Source organism: Diaphorina citri, unplaced genomic scaffold (genome assembly GCF_000475195.1).
Source record: "Diaphorina citri unplaced genomic scaffold, Diaci psyllid genome assembly version 1.1 scaffold884, whole genome shotgun sequence".
Taxonomy (NCBI): domain Eukaryota; kingdom Metazoa; phylum Arthropoda; class Insecta; order Hemiptera; family Psyllidae; genus Diaphorina; species Diaphorina citri.
Genome location: NW_007378316.1, coordinates 22489 through 35398, shown reverse-complemented (window position 1 = coordinate 35398; position 12910 = coordinate 22489). Strand labels below are relative to the sequence as shown.

Genomic DNA, 12910 nt, shown 5'->3' with positions numbered 1-12910 from the left:
GATTCATGAAAGATCTATGTAGGTATTCCGTCGGTAAGAGGTACATAACTATTTATCTATGGTGTCTGTCAGTACTCAGTAATAAGGTGGTGCTACACTGAGAGAAAAATCGTTCAAATTCTTGCAGTATGCTGTCCCGCCAAGTTGTTGGACTATTGTGCAAGTAAAAAACCTATATACCTACTTGCACTTTTCTATATGTTCTTGAATCCAAATCACAAGAACTTCAACATTTGAAAATCCTACAGAAGGATTTTCATCTAAATATTTTTTTTTTCTCTGGTGCTACACTGAGAGAAAAATCGTTCAAATTCTTGCAGTATGCTGTCCCGCCAAGTTGTTGGACTATTGTGCAAGTAAAAAACCTACATATATACCTACTTGCACTTTTCTATAGGTTCTTGAATCCAAATCACAAGAACTTCAACATTTGAAAATCCTACAGAAGGATTTTCGTCTAAATATTTTTTTTTTCTTGAAATAGTCCCACACATCATGGAACCCGTCAGTAGTTCTGGGAACGGCCCTGAAATCATCACGTTTTTAAAATCAGAAAAGAAAAAAAAGCTTTCAATTTCGACGTCTGTTAAGGCCGCCAATACACTGACTTTTTTTTCGCTAGACTTGATCTCTCGAGACCACACTGAGAAAAAATCAGTGACTAGGTCCCACTAGCTAAGGTAGAAAAACTCCGTTATTGGGTTATTTCTCCCGATTTAGGTTGATGGAATGCTACATTTTGTGAATTTTGCATGGAGGAGAAATCTTGTGCTTTCAATTTCGACGTCTGTTAAGGCCGCCAATACACTGACTTTTTTTTCGCTAGATTTGGTCTCTCGAGATCACACTGAGAAAAATCAGTGATTGGGTGCCACTAGCTAGGGTGAAAGAACTCTGTTATTGGGTCATTTCTCCCGATTTAGGTTGATGGGATGCTACATTAGAGTTCTGGAAACCAGTCACTCGATTGGGCTTCCGGCACCCTAGTCTTCTCAGTGCACTTTTCTACGAAGTCTGCCAAGTTCGTAGAGTCGTTTACAGGCCATAGAGTGCTCCACCAAGAGTATCTAGAGTATTCTAGAGCTTTCTATGAACTTGAACAGTGTACACTACACTACGAACTTGGTAGACTCTGTAGAGAGTGGTCTCGCGAGACCAAGTCTACCGAAAAAGGTCTACACTCTACAGTGTATTGGCACCTTTATATGATGGGAGTTGTTGTAATTACATATGTTCTATTTTCTATTGTTCTCCAATTGCTTTTGTTGTTGTAGTTGAGGTTTCGTTTATTTTACTTGTATGTTTGCACGTTTTATTGTTGATATTGAGGGAGGTGGAGTTGTTATTGTGGGCATTTATGTTGATTTTTTGCCTGTACTTCTCCAGATTTTCATTCCATTTTCAAATGACGTGTTAGTCCAGATAATAAAGAATATACCTTGTTTATCCTGCTTGAATGAGACTAAAAAGTCCCTTTACCCCAGCAGTCTAAACAAGGTCTCGTGTATTTTATGGGTTTAACGTTAAAGAGTAGTTTACAGGCCATAGAGTCCTCCACCAAGAGTATTCTAGAGCTTTCTATGAACTTGAACAGTGTACACTATACTCTACGAACTTGGTAGACTCTGTAGAGAGTGGTCTCGCGAGACCGAGTCTAGCGAAAAAGGTCTACAGTGTATTGGCACCTTTATATGATGGGAGTTGTAATTACATGTGTTCTCCAATTGCTTTTGTTGTTGTAGTTGAGGTTTCGTTTATTTTACTATGTAGTATGTTTGCACGTTTTATTGTTGATATTGAGGGAGGTGGAGTTGTTATTGTGGGCATTTATGTTGATTTTTTTCCTGTACTTCTCCACATTTTCATTCCATTTTCAAATGACGTGTTAGTTCAGATAATAAAATTTAACAAATGCTCCTATGTTGAGGTTTCGTTTATTTTACTTGTATGTTTGCACGTTTTATTGTTGATATTGAGGGAGGTGGAGTTGTTATTGTGGGCATTTATGTTAATTTTTTGCCTGTACTTCTCCAGATTTTCATTCCATTTTCCAATGACGTGTTAGTCCAGATAATAAAATTTAACAAATGCTCCTATTGCCAGCCTTACAAATTTGGGTTGCTGGAGTTATGTTGATGGTATAAGACTGGTTGATGTTAGGTATCAGACTGTTGGTGATCTTCCAGTATCGTGTTTGTATTTTTGTGATCACGGTTTGTGACTTGGGACATTCGTTTTGCTACGAAGATGAGACCAAATTGTATATGAAATCTAACTCATAGAAAAGCGTTTTCACACTTTTCACACAGTATCGTGTTTGTATTTTTGTGATCACGGTTTGTGACTTGGGACATTCGTTTTGCTACGAAGATGAGACCAAATTGTATATGAAATGTAACTCATAGAAAAGCGTTTTCACACATAGGTACCTAAACATGTTTTATAATAATTTATACATTGGTAAATTTTGCTACTTTCAACCCGGCCATCCGGCCAAGCGCCAAGTTTTTGAATCGCCTTTATTTTTTTCCCCCTTCCATTCCTCGAGTAGCATTAGGAAGGAGCCTCTGTATTTTTTTATTACTTCGTAATTAGACAAGAAGTACTCAATTCTTAGGGTTTGGGGTCACTCTAGTGACGGTGGACGTTCCCATATATATGAAGAAACTAAATAAACCTTATTATTATTATTATTATTTTTTGATTTTACTTTCATGTAATGATTTAAAATCAAGACTAGAGCCCGTTCTCCCTTTATTCCCATGGGTCGTGGGTAAATACCCACTGGGTGGGTAAATAAAAATTGGGTATTTACCCGGGTATTTTAAAAAAAGAAGAAAAATAAACAAAAAACATCATCACTTGATTTTTTTTTTAATTTTCCGGGCACAATTCGACTGAGGCGCTTCTTGAAAATACCCGGGTATTTATAAAAATTGGGTATTTACCCATCACTACACATAGGTATACCTAAACATATTTGATAATAATTTATACATTGGTAAATTTTGCTACTTTCAACCCGGCCAAGCGCCAACTTTTTGAATTGCCTTTATTTTATTTTTTTTTTTCTTTTTATTTTATTTTCCCCCTTCCATTCCTCGAGTAGCATTAGGAAGGAGCCTGTAATCTGTTTTTGTTGGAAAGTTTGAGGGCATAAAATTTCAAACAATGCCACAAGTATTTTACCTCTATGATTTGCCTGAAATCTGATCTTTTCCTCCCTCCGTCTCTTCTTCCTTCAGCCTCCTTCATTCCCCTCTGTTAGTCAGGGGAAAAATTCCCTTCCACTCCTCACTCTTTCCTCCCCTCTCTTCCTCCCCTCTAATATTAGTCTGAGAAAAACTTTCCTGAGTTTCTAGTCCCTGTATATTTGAAGAGCTGCACTAGGAAGGAGCCTGTAATCTGTTTTTGTTGGAAAGTTTGAGGGCATAAAATTTCAAACAATGCCACAAGTATTTTACCTCTATGATTTTCCTGAAATCTGATCTTTTCCTCCCTCCGTCTCTTCTTCCTCCAGCCTCCTTCATTCCCCTCAGTTAGTCAGGGGAAAAATTCCCTTCCACTTCTCACTCTTTCCTCCCCTCTCGTCCTCCCTAATATTAGTCTGGGAAAAACTCCAGTTTCTAGTCCCTGTATATTTGAAGAGGTGCACATTGCATACCCACGTAGATTCTAGGAGTTCATACAATTTGTTTTAAGCTTGATAGGAGTGCTAAAACTTCAACTATAGGTACCTACCTTTTTTTAGGTTTGATAGAGGGAATTGTAACTGCTAAGGAAGACAGGCTAGGAGAAAACCAGCCGTTCTGAGAACAAACCTTATCTGTTTAGGATAAAATCCGCCCGGATGTAAATCAAACTCGTGACCTGTTATCGGAGAGGTGCACATTGCATACCCACGTAGATTCTAGGAGTTCATACAATTTGTTTCAATCTTGATAGGAGTGCTAAAACTTCAACTATAGCTATAGGTACCTTTTTTTAGGTTTGATAGAGGGAATTGTAACTGCTAAGGAAGACAGGCCAGGAGAAAACCAGCCGTTCTGAGAACAAACCTTATCTGTTTAGGATAAAATCCGCCCGGATGAAAATCCAACTCGTGTCACTCGTGACCTAAGGTTGACAGGATTAAAACTTACATACGTTACAAAGTGAAATTAACCTCATATATTCTATTTTATTATAAATTATAGTAATTCTTGCAACTCTAACAATATTTAGATTCGATAGACACTCGAGCCTATGCTAGGTACTCAGAGTGGTACCATTTTTGACAAAGTTTATACAAGTTTAATTACTATCAAACATGACCTAAGGTTGACAGGATTAAAACTTATATACGTTACAAAGTGAAATTAACCTCATATATTCTATTTTATTATAAATTATAGTAATTCTTGCAACTTATAAATTATAGTAATTCTTGCAACTCTAACAACATTTGTTCTGTTCTAAGTTTCTAACTTATTTCCAACCATATTTATGACATGAACAATTCACGGGGTTACTGGTATGATGCAGTTACAATCTTCCGCTAGATAAAATATCTATGTAGAGTGTAATATGAGAATATGGATTACCTACTTAAAAGTAATGGACACCGGTTCATAATTTATTTAATAAGGGGGAGCTCCGCCAGCTTCGTCCATGAGAGTGTAATATGAGAATATGGATTACCTACTTAAAAGTAATGGACACCGGTTCATAATTTATTTAATAAGGGGGAGCTCCAGCTTCGTCCATGGCAAAAAAAGGTGAAATTTTTCGAAAAGAAACTCCCAAGGTCCAACAAAATGTGCTGGTGTTTCACCGCCATTTTTATTTCGTACCAATGATACTGTTACATTAGACGCATGTGGTCTGTGTCGTAGCATGTCCATCCTGTAGTGTCTCCCTCATCATATGGGCGAGAAGAGAAATAATAGGTACTTCCCATTTAGGTGCTGGGTAAACAGGAGAATCCACGCTCTCCCACAAAATGTGCTGGTGTTTCACCGCCATTTTTATTTCGTAGCAATGATACTGCTACATTAGACGCATGTGGTCTGTGTCGTAGCATGCTCACCCTGTAGTGTCTCCCTTATCAGATGGGCGAGAAGAGATATAATAGGTACTTCCCATTTAGGTGCTGGGTAAACAGGAGAATCCACGCTCTCCTGCTTACTCAATGATACTGCTACATTAGACGCATGTGGTCTGTGTCGTAGCATGCCCATCCTGTAGTGTCTCCCTCATCAGATGGGCGAGAAGAGATATAATAGGTACTTCCCATTTAGGTGCTGGGTTAACAGGAGAATCCACGCTCTCCTGCTTACCAGGCGAGCGTCTTAACCACTACGTCACCGAGGTAGATACTTAAGAGATCCTTGTATTTGCCAGATTCCTAGTTTCTATCTACCAATGAGATCCCCTGGTTAAACTGTTCCCTTGGGATGGAACTTTTCCTCTCCCTCCTAAAAAAAAGGAGAGAGCTTATGAGAAAGGAAGATATAGTGCGAGCATAATATTAATGCATACTCTTTACCTCCTCCTTCCTCTTCTTCCTCCTCCTCTGTTTTCCTCCTTCCCTTTTTCTCTTCCCCTTCCTCTTTTTCTTCCTTCTCTTCTTCTTCTTCGTCTTTACCTCCTACTTCTCTTCCTTCGTCTGCTCCTCTTTCTATGTTACCTTGCTTTCCAAGCTCTTTCTTCTCCTCATCTTTCTACTCCTCCTCCTCTTCCTCTTTTTCTGTTCCCCTCCTTCTCACTGTCATTTCTAATACCTTCCTCCCCCCCCTTTCCTTCTTCTCTTTCTCGGTTACCTTCCTTTTCTTACTTCTTTTCTCGTACTGCTAATATTTTCACTGTCAGTCTTCAGCGTACAGGGTTCAACGGAATCAGAGTATGACTCGACTGGACGGGCGAGAAATTCGGGGAAAGATGAAAGTGCCAAAGTCCACCGAAGAAATTCAGGGAAAATATGAAGGTGTGTCTGCCAAAGTCGACCGAAGACGATCGACATTGACTAGAACCCTCCTAAAATTGGAAAGAACCAAAGATTTTGAGGTTATCCATTTTAAAATGCCGTCCAAGTGACTCACACGCTCAGACAGACCCAGAACCCTACTAAAGTTGGAAAGAACCAAAGATTTTGAGGTTATCCATTTTAAAATGCCGTCCAGGTCACTCACACGCTCAGACAGACCTAAGTCCATCAGACAGTAGGAAGTAGGAACGTGTGTGGCTTCCGGCCCAGGTCTCTCAAACGGACTGAAGTCGGCAGCCTTTTCCGCCACACACGTTTCGACGGTTTGTCGGACAGTCTGAGCGTGAGATCAGGAAGATACTGATAGATTCTGACGTGATTTTGTGAAGATTCATCTTGAAAAGAAGAACACGAGTAACTTATACAACTGTGAAGATCAGGAAAAGTCAAAACATGTTTAAAATAAAGAATTAGTCGGAATTAGTTTCCCCCCCCCCCTTTAGGCGCTTTAACTGCTGTGATGTTGAGGGATCTCAGGTAGGACATGAGGGAATCTACACCAGGTTTGTCATCGGATAAGGAGGGAGGGTTGGAGAGTAAGGAACGTATGGGGGTGTCAAGGGGGCAGGTCAGGATGTGTGCTACGGTGAGGGGTTCGCCACACCGACAAGTAGGATGAGGAGATTTGGTAAACAGGTAACTATGTGTTAGCCTGGTGTGGCCGATTCTCAATCTTGTTAGTACTACTTCTTCAAAGTTTAACGAGGGAAACAATTAATGAATGTTTATTGGAAGCTCTCTGCCCTCTGTGAGGGAAAACTGAAAAATATTAAAAATCTTGTCTAGATGAAAATTTTCTCGTAATTCCGGCAGAGTTCTTCGTTTGACTAAAATGATTTTACATCATAAAAAACATCTCCTAACACAATAAAGTCGAAACGCTTCCAAATATGCTAATTTCCCCGTACCCTTTTTTTGCCGTCTTTCCTTCAGAAAACTTCTAATTCTTCTTTCTCAAGTGTATGTTTCAGACAAACTTTCTTTATTTTGCTGTACAATGTTTTCCTTATATTGTTTTTTCTCTAAAAACAAGTGAAAACTCCCGAAATGAATTTAAAATTTTCACAACCCACATTTCCTTAGAGACGAGAAGGCTCGTAATTCCGGCAGAGTTCTTCGTTTGACTAAAATGATTTTACATCATAAAAAACATCTCCTAACACAATAAAGTCGAAACGCTTCTAAATATGCTAATTTCCCTTTTTTTGCCGTCCAGTTCAGATTTATGTGGCGTATGGTACAGGTGGGCCAATAAATGGTAAGTTTTTTAGGTGGGCGAATAAATGGTACACTTACCCTAATATGTTTGATTCCAAAAAATTTCAGACAATCAGATTGTTTATCTGATTCATCATAACAAGATCATTGCACGCGATAACCTATCAATCCTCATGGAAAGGTTTTCAAAGACACGCGGAAATTCCTGCAGTACCATACATACGTGTGGCTTGGGGGTTTAAATACAACAAAACAGCAACATAGCTCTAGGTAGGTATTGAATTGAATTTCTTTATATGTAAGTTGTAAAGGAGCAACCAACTCCAAATAGGTATGTGCTAATGTAGGTACCTATTTCTTTATATTAGGGGCAAACCTTCCAGAGCCAGCCTAGTTAGCTTAGTTGATAGTGCATCTGCCTTGTAAGTGCTAGGCCGCGGGTTCAATTCCAGCCCAGGGCGGATTTTATCCTGATGGGATAATGTTTGTTCTCGGAACGGCTGGCTTTTTCTATCCTATCTTCCTTTTCTCTTTGATTTCGGGACGATAAGATCATAGCAGTTACAGTTGCCTCTGTCAAACCTCTTAAAAAAAAAAAAAAACCTTCCAGCATGCCACCTCTTAAAAAAAAAAAAAAAACCTTCCAGCATGCCACCTTACCTAAGTAGGTAGTATAGGGTATGTTGTATCCTACTCACACTCTCTATCTAGGTATTTAAAGCAATACCTACTGTAATGGGCTACAATTATGATTAGGTACCTTTTTTAATCATAGATGCAGTAATATGTTTGATTCCAAAAAATTTCAGACAATCAGATTGTTTGATACAAGATTCAAAGCTACCTAATCATAATGCTTTGGGCTGACATTTGGTTTTGGCTACAAACATTTTAGGAGTGGACGCCCTTTGCACTCAACCTTTGCTATTTCTTCAGCAAGGAATATTTCAGTGTAATATGCTAAGTAACTTTTTAAAGTTTGCCAGGTAGACCAAAAAATAAAATGAAAAAATTAGGTAGGTATTGGACATTTTAGGAGTGGATGCCCTTTGCACTCAACCTTTGCTATTTCTTCAGCAAGGAATATTTCAGTGTAATATGCTAAGTAACTTTTTAAAGTTTGCCAGGTAGACCAAAAAATAAAATGAAAAAATTAGGTAGGTATTGGAAGAATGTCTGAATCTTACCTTTTTTGATTAGTGGACCATCACCATCTTCATCATCTGGTCCGAAGCCAGAACCGCTTGATTCCAAGTCATCCTTGAAATCTGAAACGCCTGAACCTTCTGCTTGAATATTTGTATCATCATCAATGTAAATGTCTTCTTTGGGAGCTGCTGATGATTGTATTTTTACAGTTTGTGTAGATAGTGTTGGCTTTTGAGTGACTGCTTTTGATTTATCTTTTGCCTGCAAAGCAAAACACATCATAATAAAAAAGAAAGTAACAATGTTCAATGGAATAAGTAGGGTTTTCAGTTATTTCAACCTCATAATTTTATTTTATTATTGTTACTTAATATTTTTTACAATAGCAATAATAAGTTACTAAGGACTACCTATTCCCTTATAAGGACACTTTTAAGGATATTCTAAAAATTATGAACCTACCTATGAATACATAAATACAAGGTTATGTAGGTATTTTATTGCCGGGAGAATATTCAAGACAAAATATTATCTCAAACTTGGCTATTTCATCAAGTACACCATAGTAACACCAATTCAAGTATAGTTTAGAGGAATTTATACCAAAGAAAGTAGGTAGGTATATTATTCTTAGTGGCAGAAATGACACTGACCAGTGTGATTTAAATCAGGGGAAATCTGCACCCGAGACCATAATATTCTGTTTTATCCCTGTATGAAGGAGAGAGTATGAATGAAGGTAACTGGTACTTACTTTGTCTCCAATTGTGCAGGATATATCCTGGACAAGGAGCTGAATGCTGCACAGGAATACACATATCCTTAGCTGCATATCCCTACACAAATTGTTTTAGTACCGAAGTACTATTCCTGTCAAACACTAAAATGTACAGACAAAACACCTTGCAATCACTCGACACTGTTTTGGATCTAAATTTTAACTAAATCTTTCAGACAGTAAATCATTGGAATAGTATTTAACTACGGAACTTGGAAATAATTAATTATTTAATTTACATTTGATACAGACAAAACACCTTGCAATCACTCGACACTGTTTTGGATCTAAATTTTAACTAAATCTTTCAGACAGTAAATCATTGGAATAGTATATAACTACGGAACTTGGAAATAATTAATTATTTAATTTACATTTGAATCCACAGGAAATAAAAGGAAAAACACACCTCAAAATTTCTACAAACACTGCACTCAAAAACACAAATCGATGTAAAAATGGAAGTGGAAGAACGACAAGACACGAGATGTGAGAGAAATTCAAAGCACTTCGAACCTTACCGAAAGGTATGATGAAATGAACCCACGTACATAGCGGATTGCATAAGCAAAGAATATTTGTAGGGCGTATTATCTTTATCCATTTTATAGGTTCAGTTCACATTTTTTACTTTCTATTTTCTATTACCTAGGTATCCTTATTTCTAAAAATGTTTGCTCTTTAAAGAGCAAAGTCAGCATATTCCATGGTGTTTACCCACAGAAACCCATGTATTAAAACATCTCCCTTATCATGAAAGAGTTGAGAGACAGACTCTTCACTTCTTGGTATTTTTTCATCAAAAAATAGCAAAATTTCACTCAGAGGCCCTCTTTCAGATAACCATCATTGGCCTGTGGCAGCAAGTGTGGACGTCCAAAGCGGAATCTGTTTGGTTGAATCTAAAAAAAGACTTTCTTCTTCTTCTTTGCCTTTTCCCATGTTCAGATGGGGTCGGCGTTTGTCATCGGCCTCTCAATCAACTTTAGAGTGATCGCTTTGAGGCCAACTGGTTTTGGCTAAACAAAATTTTCCGAGTGAATTTTTTCATTAGGAAATTTGGACTAGTCTAATTCCTTTTTATAGATCCCTAGCTAGTTGCTGACTCTCCGTTTATACCTAGTCCCTTACTTCGTTTGACTAAAATGATTTTACATCATAAAAAACATCTCCTAACACAATAAAGTCGAAACGCTTCCAAATATGCTAATTTCCCCCTACCCTTTTTTGCCTCCTTTCCTTCAGAAAACTTCTAATTCTTCTTTCTGAAGTGTATGTTTCAGACAAACTTTCTTTATTTTGTTGTACAATGTTTTCCTTATATTGTTTTTTTTTCTAAAACAAGTGAAAACTCCCGAAATGAATTTAAAATTTTCACAACCCACATTTTCTTAGAGACGAGAAGTGGGAATCAGTGTCTGAATGGCTAAAAAAAAAAGAGGGAAGAAAGAAATGAAAAAGATATTTCTGAGATTCGATACTTTTATATCGAGCTTTAACGATTTTCGAATCGATTTTTCTGTTCTGACTTGAATCGACTGTAAAAATAGATTATTTTACTTAGCAAAGATGGGGACAACGTCTCGATCTTTCTGTGAATCGAATACGAAGTACTCTTCCTTGTTTCTCGAGTTTCAATGGAGGTATAATATACTCCGTAGAGTCGCATTCAGAAGGGAAATCCGATATAATATAAAATTTATGAAGGATCTGTTGGAATGCATCATTTGTTGCACCGTGAAAGGAAGGGTCTTACCTGGGTCTGCTTCGAGAGGACCTGGTGTTACCGATCCTTGTGGCACTGCCGTTAAGAAGGTTGGGTGAAAGAACTCGCCAAGTGATATTCCTCCTATTAAAGGCGAATCGAATAATCGATACTTTCATTACGATTTTTCAGGATCGCTTCAAATTCCATCCCTTCTCGATGTTACAGTCACATGGGAGTCAATTCAAAAAGGAATTTTGTGCACCCGGTACTCCCATTTTTTACCTTCAAAACGAGATTACTCGTATTTTACTACAATGTGCCAAATTTTGTTTAATACTTTATCTCAAGACACATAATCTTCTGGCGTACAATAGACAGAACGAGGTGTGTTTCATTCTTCTTTGATTGAAAAGTGTATCAAAAACGTTCTTTCTATCTTCGATGTTGTTAGGGATTTTGATGGTTTTCAAAGCGCTTCGAGGTTTTCTGGATTGGTCAGCCTCAGACAATCAGGCGTATAATCTTCTTTATTCCAAACCATTAGATGATTGGGAACTGTCTGGGAGAACCCCTACTCGCCACCTGAGAGGCGTGCGAAGGGGGAGTCAGTTAAATCATGCCTGGAAAGGACAAAAGCACGACCCCCAAGTTCGGGGTGCGGCCATAATTCCGGAACACAGCCCCAAGTGGGAATAGGGCGCTTAGGATCTCTCCGTTGACAGCTATTGAGATTATTAAACAAACCAGGATACGGCAGGAAGCCAAACCTATGAACTATCAGCAATTTCGGTGTGTCTTCTGGGTGCTTAACTTCACTGAATCCACAATACGAATCCTTGGCAACACCTCAAGTACTACCAGAACAATATGTGCTAATAGATACATATGTGGCGTACAATAGACAGAACGAGGTGTGTTTCATTCTTCTTTGATTGAAAAGTGTATCAAAAACGTTCTTTCTATCTTCAATGTTGTTGGGGATTTTGATGGTTTTCAAAGCATGGCGTACAATAGACAGAACGAGGTGTGTTTCATTCTTCTTTGATTGAAAAGTGTATCAAAAACGTTCTTTCTATCTTCAATGTTGTTAGGGATTTTGATGGTTTTCAAAGCACTTCGAGGATTCCTTGATTGGTCAGCCTCAGACAATCAGGCGTATGATCTTCTTTATTCCAAACCATTAGATGATTGGGAATTGTCTGGGAGAACCCCTACTCGCCACCTGAGAGGCGTAAGGGGGAGTCAGTTACCTCATGCCTGGAAAGGACAAAAGCTCGGCCCCCAAGTTCGGGGTGCGGCCCTAATTCCGGAACACAGCCCCAAGTGGGAATAGGGCGCTTAGGATCTCTCCGTTGACAGCTATTGAGATTATTAAACAAACCAGGATACGGCAGGAAGCCAAACCTATGAACTATCAGCAATTTCGGTGTGTCTTCTGAGCGCTTAACTTCACTGAATCCAATACGAATCCTTGGCAACACCTCCAGTACTACTAGAACAATATGTGCTAATAGATAGGTGTTTATCTTAACAAGCAATTTCAACCGGCTTGAACAAAAGCCCATCTCGTACGACTTGCCTACAAGCCTGTACAAAAGAAACAAAGGCAGATGAAAATTGTTGCTCCAATATAATACGACTAGTTGAATCTTGTAATGAAAACATTCACACCGCCAGCGCCAGCCCAGCTCAATTTTACAAACAGGAAAAGAAAAACATACAAATTTGAAAGAAAGAAGAGCTGAAATAAAGAAACGGCCAGTTTTTTCTCCTAAAATGGGCTCAGGACGAGGTGGAGGGAAATGCCGGGGAGTAGCGCCGCGACGGCATCGCAGCGAGATTTTATGTGAAAACAAGAAAACATGGAAAACTCTAATGTGATGGGAATACGGACTTTTTTGCCGCGGAGATGGATATTTCGCCGCCCGGATCCCCGAAATGGACAACCCTCAAAAGAGATCAATCAACCACAGTCCCCTCCAAGGAAAGCCTAAAATAGTAGGCGACCTAGGCAGATGTAGATGTAGCGTCT

The 12910-nt window shown here is 38.6% G+C and overlaps 1 protein-coding gene and 1 long non-coding RNA gene across 2 annotated transcripts; one reads left to right on the top strand and one right to left on the bottom strand.

The window, feature by feature from the left end:
* Positions 1-7880: 7880 nt before the first annotated feature.
* On the top strand, positions 7881-8564 carry LOC113468898. The gene is made up of 2 exons (XR_003392486.1): positions 7881-8259; positions 8401-8564. It is a non-coding gene; the product is annotated as an uncharacterized LOC113468898 (long non-coding RNA).
* On the bottom strand, positions 8342-9619 carry LOC103512790. The gene is made up of 3 exons (XM_017445567.2): positions 9430-9619; positions 9147-9294; positions 8342-8653 (listed from the first exon to the last, which is right to left on the bottom strand). The coding sequence occupies exons 2-3, from the start codon at positions 9222-9224 to the stop codon at positions 8357-8359; spliced, it is 375 nt and encodes a 124-aa protein (XP_017301056.1). The 5' UTR covers positions 9225-9294; positions 9430-9619; the 3' UTR covers positions 8342-8356.
* Between the last annotated feature and the right edge of the window lie 3291 nt (positions 9620-12910).

Bases quoted from the DNA above. Each gene is read 5' to 3' on its own strand.
- LOC103512790 (XM_017445567.2), bottom strand. From the start codon at position 9,224: ATGCAGCTAAGGATATGTGTATTCCTGTGCAGCATTCAGCTCCTTGTC. The intron at 8,654-9,146 runs GTAAGTACCAGT...TTTGCTTTGCAG, and splicing joins CCTGCACAATTGGAGACAAA to GCAAAAGATAAATCAAAAGC.